The sequence below is a fragment of the Triticum dicoccoides genome, chromosome 7A (genome assembly GCF_002162155.2).
Source record: "Triticum dicoccoides isolate Atlit2015 ecotype Zavitan chromosome 7A, WEW_v2.0, whole genome shotgun sequence".
NCBI lineage: Eukaryota > Viridiplantae > Streptophyta > Magnoliopsida > Poales > Poaceae > Triticum > Triticum dicoccoides.
The window spans coordinates 700,835-708,140 of NC_041392.1; the positions used below are offsets into that span (position 1 = coordinate 700,835).

The 7,306-nt window shown below is 42.6% G+C and overlaps 1 protein-coding gene across 1 annotated transcript; it reads right to left on the minus strand.

The window, feature by feature from the left end:
* Positions 1-2,904: 2,904 nt before the first annotated feature.
* On the minus strand, positions 2,905-6,402 carry LOC119331426 (putative disease resistance protein At3g14460). The gene has a single exon (XM_037604578.1). It carries the CDS (start codon positions 5,861-5,863, stop codon positions 3,107-3,109), a length of 2,757 nt encoding a protein of 918 aa, XP_037460475.1. The 5' UTR covers positions 5,864-6,402; the 3' UTR covers positions 2,905-3,106.
* Positions 6,403-7,306: the final 904 nt, after the last annotated feature.

Consider the following 7,306-nt stretch of genomic DNA (forward strand, 5'->3'; position numbering starts at 1 on the left):
GAAGATTTTGAAACTAACATTGAGGAGGCATATCGGTCTGAATTGCTCAACCCTCACAACATCCGGTTTCTTAGGAAGCAATGTGATAGTTTCAAAATTCAAGTGGAATAAGTGAAGCTGTCCCGAGAACAGATCCTGGAACATAGGTAGCAGACCCCCCTTAATAATGTGCCAACAGTTTTTATAGAACTCGGCCGGGAACCCATCCGGTTCGGGAGCCTTATTGCTTTTCATCTGTGCAATAGCATCAAACACCTCCTTCTCAGAGAACGGTGCAACCAGAATATCATTTTCGGCAGCCGATAGTTGAGGCACATCCTCAGTCCTAGACTCGTCGAGGGACACACAATTATCCTCCGGCGGTCCAAATAACTGCTTGTAATACTCGGTAATATAAGTTTTCAGGTTATCCTGTCCTAAAATCGTGCCCTCCTCTTGTTCAAGTTGAAAATTTCGCTTCTTTCGGTGCTTGCCATTAGCTATTAAATGAAAGAATTGAGTATTCGCGTCCCCTTGGACCACTTTGCGGACTTTAGCTCACAAAGCCCACTTCAATTATTCTTCGCGGAGTAGTTCTTTCAACCTCTTCTCCGCCTCAGTTTTAACCCCAAGCTCAGATGGCAGAAAAATCGTAGATTCGGCCTTTATGTCTAGGGCCTGTATAAGAGATAGGAGTCTATCCTTTTCAATCTTATACACACCACTGAGGTGCTTAGCCCAACCCCGTAAGAAGCTTCTCAAGTGCCTAATCTTATTCTGCCAACGCTCGACCGCAGTCGTACCTCCTGTACCTCTATCCCATTCCCTGGCAATCAGGTCCAAAAACCCCTCTCGTTCAAACCACGACATCTCGAAAGAAAAGGTGTTTTTGTTCCCCACGTGGTTCGGCTCCCCTGAATCCATGAATAAGGGTGTGTGATCGGATATTCCCCTCGAGAGAGCTTGCACCGTAACCAGGGGGAACTTTTGTTCCCACTCCACGCTTGCGAGAACTCGATCAAGTTTTTCATAAGTTGGGTTTGGTAGAGCATTAGCCCAGGTAAACTTTCTACCAGAAAGCTCGATCTCCCTCAGATCCAAGCTTTCAATAATGGTATTGAACATAAACGACCATCTGCCGTCAAAGTTACCATTATTCTTCTCCTCTCTCCTCCTAATGATATTGAAATCACCTCCAACTAAAAGTGGAAGCTGTTCCGATCCACAGATTCGGACAGGATCCGCCAGAAACTCTGGTTTAAGCTCAGGCTGTGCGGCACCATATACCGCCACCAAAGCCCAGTTGAAACCATCTATTTTAGACCCGACTCGAAACTTCACCGCGAAGTCGCCCATCACTACACTTCGGACTTCAAGCGAATCGCATCTCACGCCAAGTAAGATACCACCCGATCTTCCTCTCGCGGAGGGAGGTAATGCCAATCGAAATCAATACCACCCACAAGAGAAGACAGAAACTGGGGTGCAAAGTTTTCTCTACCAGTCTCCGATAGAGCAACGAAGTCCAAACGCTGCTCTAAAGCTGCCTCAGCAAAAAACCTTCTTTTAGCCAGTTCCTCCTCTCGTCTGCTTTTCCTGAACCGCTGCTCTGTTTTTGCTTGACCTCTGCTCTGCAAGGGACAACAGTAAGCAACTACGTACTACGTTTGTCAACTGCTCTGGAACTGCATTCCTCTATCGCTACCCGTGCAGCCTGTACTATACTACTCCCCCCTTCCTAAATATTTCATCCGTTCCAAAATAAGTGACTCGACTTTGTACTAGCTTTAGTACAAAGTTAGTACAAAGTCAAGTCACTTATTCTGGGACCGAGGGAGTATAAGTCTTTTTAAAGATTCTAATGTGGACTACATACGGAGCAAAATGAGTGAATCTACACTCTAAAATATGTCTATATATATTTGTATATAGTTTATAATAGAATCTCTAAAAAGACTTATATTTAGAAACCGGAGGGAGTACAATTTTGGCTCTGGAATTCCAGCGCCACCACCGCTCTCTTAATTTTCTACAGGGCATTGTCCTAGCTTCAAACAAAAGAGCAGGAGAACATTCAATTAGGCAGTGGTGAACTACCGTTGCTTTTGTTGCTGTGAATTGATGCAAGCATGATTGACTGAATTTGCAACTGTGTAGTCGCCTGGTAGCTGGTGTGGAGTTGCCCGAAACAGAGCAGCTCTGTTTTTTGCTGCATGCTCTGTACGGTTTTGGCTCTGCAATTCTAGCACTACCCTCTTCATTTCTAGCCTAGCCTAGCTTCAAAGAACAATAACGACTGGTGCCATAAGTAAGCAGGCATATTTCCGTAAGCAGCAGATTCAGTCGATGAATTCTGGACCTATTTGAACAAACAAAATCTCTCAGCCACTGATTTCTTTCTTACAGTAGCAGTGATTACTTGGAACATTATTGAGCGATATACATCTTACGCATCGCATTCCCAACTTGTGACCCTTTCTCGCCAGTCTTAACACTCTCGGCTAAATAGGGCAACAACATATATTACTAATGACGTATATTACTCAGTAACAGAGATTAGTTCAAGACTGAGTAATATACATCAAGTACATAGTACATAGACGGCCATTCCAGAGATATTATAGGAATGAATCAAAATGTGGTAGTACATACTTTACTGCGTACATAAAAATTTCCAGACTTTTCTACAGAGTCAGTATGATACAATATTCAGTACTATTTCAGCAAGCAGCACAGGAGGTTTAAATTAGTATTGCATATTCACCGGGAACTCCAGAGCTAAAGAAAACTTCCATGTCACTGAAATTTTTTATACAGTAACAACAATTACTTCAAAACTGAGAAATATACATTACATTGATAGAATTTCAGTCCATAAAGCTACGGCCATAACCTTCTAAGAAAATCTAATCTATGAACGGCAGAAACTAATAACAAGTTGTAGAGGGTACCTGAAAAAACATGAATGAAAAAAATATTTACATAGACAAAAGTGCTTTTGAGTTTTGACATGTACATACGTAATTAACGGACTGAACAAATACATCAATCCTTTTTTTTTTCTGAGAAGGAGGATCACCCCCGGAACGCATAAATAATCCTACAATCACTGACATAGTCATCCCAATCAAAGGCAAGTGAAGCATTTAGCGCTTGGGTCCATGGACTGATCTTGAACGCCAACATATCTGTATGGAATTGCTTCAACAAAATTCCAGTAAGCGCCTCCTCTTGAGAATTCCTCTTCCAAGTTGGGGCAGTCTCTGATCCATAGCATCTTGAGGGCTGGGAGCTGCTGCAGGAGTCCCTCTGGTAGTGTCTCTAACCTTGGGCACCGCTGCATTTCCAACGTCCCGAGTTTAGTGACTCCATAATCTCCATCTGGAAATGTCGCCAGGGCTTCACACTCAAGCACACTCAATGCTTTCAATTTGTCGACATTCCGAATTGTTGCCATGGACACGAGGTTGGGACAAAAAGAGATCGACAAAATTTCAAGAGATGGAGGCAACTTTGGAACCTCCCACAATTTCTCACAATCCGTAATTGTAAGACTCTGGAGTGGAGGAAGCAGGATGTTTTCCCTATCAGATATTGTTGATGTAAGTGAACCAGTTAAGTTGGAGCAACCAGAAAAATGTAGATCTCGAAGATGATTCAAGTTTCCCAATTTTGCCGCTGGCCATTGTACTATATTATTGATGCATGAAACCAACATTCCTTCAACAAAACCAAAATGGTTCCATATATCTCGTTGCATTTGGCATGGTTCAGATGAGAAAAGGCCATCACAATCTATTATAGTCAGGTTCTTCATAAATCTGGAAGGGACTTTGTTCAACTCCCCTTGAAAGCGCTCTACATTGTCCGTCAAACCTCTCAGTCTCAGGAACACATAAGAATCAATAGACATCGAGAAATGAAGGTCAAAATGAAGGTCATCAACAATCAACTGACCAACCGCAGGTTCCACTTCAATGGAACCTTTGCACTCAAGATTAGACTGCACAGACAGATTCATCAGATGGTAAAGGGGAATGTCTCTTGCCACTAGATCTTCAAGCAAAGGGAGCACCTTGGGCATGCTTGCTAGCATTGGGCATTTAGAAATATTTAGCTTCTTGAGACGAGGGAATGATACATCCGGTTCTTGTCCTGCCATCTCTTGGTGCCATCTCTCTAGCTTAGGCATGTTTGAAACTACCATAGTTTCCAATTTACCAAAAATAGGTGGTGGAGAAATACATGATTCCCCATTGTGTGTATCATGATTAACAATGCATATACTTGCCAAGCTATCAAAATAATTCAAACACAAGCTCACGAGGGAGGGCAGCTGCCATAATGGTGGAAGATCCTTGCAATTCTTGCATCCAGTCAGAGAAAGTTCAGTGAGATGTTCTAGCAGTGTAGAGTTGTTCATCCATGATGATAATTTAGCACCAGTATAATTGGACAACATTAAAACTTCAAGCCTTTTGTGAGGACGAAGGGCCTCTAATATTCCTTCTGCATTAGTATCTACTTCATATCCAACATTTATGCTAGAAGGTCCATACCAGTCGAGTGACAATCGTTTCAAATTATGCTTGGAAGACATATTGCCTTGTTTAGAATTTTCTGCACTATGCACTTTTCTCAGATCAGTCAAAGAAAGAGCACCACCCAGATTCAGATCTCTCAATTGATCAATTCCGCGATCTGCATCACTACCAATGACATAATTTGTTAATGTCACTAGAAAATTCAGCTGACCAATACCTTGTGGCATGCACTTCAGACTATCACATTGAATGAGGAAGATGTGTCGAAGACTACTCATATATCTCATCCCTTCTGGTAATTTCTCAAGATATTTACAGTAACTGACCTTCAACGTTTGCAAGCTATACAACATGGTAACAGCTTCAGGCAATGCAAATATACTAGAATAAGAACAATCTAGGTAACGAAGATGCTTCAGATTTGTCATGTGTGCCTTGAATGGGTCTATCTCCAGTGCTCGTAAAGATATGAATTTTGACTTCGCCATAAGCATAAGGTTGGTTAAATCCTGACGATGCTTAAACCTCATTCCAATTAAAAGTGTGCGGGGTCGGTTATCTAGAATTTCTTTCATGGCTGCAATGGTATAATTATCAACATATTCAACTGACAAATGCCGAACCTCATGTTGTAATGTACGAGCATCTGTGGATCCTTGCAGATTGTCTTGACATGATGAAGGTTTTTGCAGAACTGAGCAATCATTTCCGCTTACGGAGTCAGCAAGATCATGCATGAGATCATGCATCTTGCAAGTAGTTGGTTGGTGGATGAATCTATTGTTTTGAACTTGCATATCTTGTAGGAAACATCTCCAAACTAGCACATCAAAAATTTGTTGGCCTCTTGCTTCTGATGCAATAAAGTCATTTGCCATCCATAGCTGGATTAACGTGTCCTTATTCATCATGCTATCTTTGGGGAAAATGGCACAAAAGGAAAAGCATATTTTTGCTTCCGATGACAAGTGATCATAGCTCAATTGTAGTGCAGGTATAATCCCGGTTGCTAGTACATCATTCATCCAGACATCACTTTCCAGAACAGAAAACCACTGATTGTGATGCTTGGAATGAAGTAAAGTTGCCATGGTTTTGATAGCAAGAGGCAATCCCTTACACTTGTCGACAATACTCTTAGCCATTGAAATCAATTCCTCTTGCTTTTCCACTCCCCTTCCAAATGTGTTTCTGTGAAAAAGCTCCCATGATTGATCCTCATTTAGGAGTGATATTTTACGTGGAGGAAGTGTGCCCATGATAGAAGCAACTTGATCGCTTCGGCTTGTCACAATTATAGAACTACCTAAGCCAGCATGTGAGTTTAGCAATGATCTCATGGCCTCCCACTTTTGTCCATCTTCACTCCAAACACCATCCAATACTAGGAGGTACCTTTTATTGCCCAAAACTTCACAAAGTTCCTTTCACAGTGCCTCCATCTGAGTGAAATCACACTTCTTCATCATGGCCACTTCTATTATAGATCTGATTATTTCTTCGATAACAAACTTGTCAGAGACACAGACCCATAAGACCAACTCAAAATGATGCTTCACCCTCTGATCATTGTACACAAGTTGGGCAAGGGTAGTCTTACCAATCCCCCCCATACCAACTATGGGGAGCACCAAGACATTATTATCAGCATCATCACTACTATTGTCGGAGTGCTCAAGCAATATCTTCACCACTCGTTCCTTCTCATCTTGCCTGCCTACAATCTTGGATTCATCAATATGAGAGTATGTTTGCGGATGATTGATGCTTGGTACCTCGGCATGTTGTAGGAAGTGAAAATTGTTCATCTCCATGACCAGTTCATCAATCATTTCAAGAGCATCCTTCATCTTCCTACTCATCGAGAGACGGAAAACAACAGGACGGTTAAGTAGCTTAGCACCTGAAGTGAATACAAATAAAAAGGAAATTAGAAGGCATGGATTTCCAAATTAAAACCGTAAATTGACATTGTAAAGCTTCCATTTCCAAATGAAAACCTTAAATTGAAATGAAAAGACTTTTGTTTTACAAATTAAACTGAAAGCAGAGCTAGCCGAATGAGAAATTTTCATTGCAATTTACCACCACTACAGGAAAAAACTTTTAAACCGTGTGTCCAATACACTCGGCTTATGCCGATTTGCACTCGGTATATATATATAAGCCGTGTGTTTTTCCTGGCTTATACCACACGGCTTACTAAGGACAGGCCGAGTGCCATGAGGAAAACACTCGGTTTATATATAAGCCGAGCATCTCCACGTAAGCCAAGTGCCAAGAGACACACGGTTTATACATGACGGCAGCCGGGCATTAACGGCAAGCCACTTGTCTATCTATGTAAGCCGAGGGTCGTGGCATGCCGCATGGCTTATATATAAGCCAGGTGTCGAATCTGGTCGCACGGTTCACATATAAACCGAAGGCTAAGGCGAGACGCACGGTTTATATAAAAATAGAAGGCCGAGTCGAGACGCCCGGTTTTATACATAAACCGAGTGCCCATTCTCCCGGCTTACATTTAGCATGGTCGCACTACTGAAATCGGCTTTTTCGTAAACTTACTTAAAATCATTTTGTTTAAAAGGCTGCCGGCGCCGCCGGCGCCGACGCGTTCGCTGATGCTCATCTTGCTCCGTGGCTACTGCTCGTGTGGGGAGGCGCCGATGTGGGGGTGTTTCCTCCAGGCGACGAAGATGCCAGCTAGCAGTGGCGCTCGACCAGCGAGCGAGACGACGACGTTGCAGTGGCCGGCGACCTAGGCGAAGGGGGAGGGGGGG

What these genes read in the sequence shown, in the direction of transcription:
- LOC119331426 (XM_037604578.1), bottom strand. Translation starts at nt 5,863, where the DNA reads ATGAGATCATTGCTAAACTCACATGCTGGCTTAGGTAGTTCTATAATT.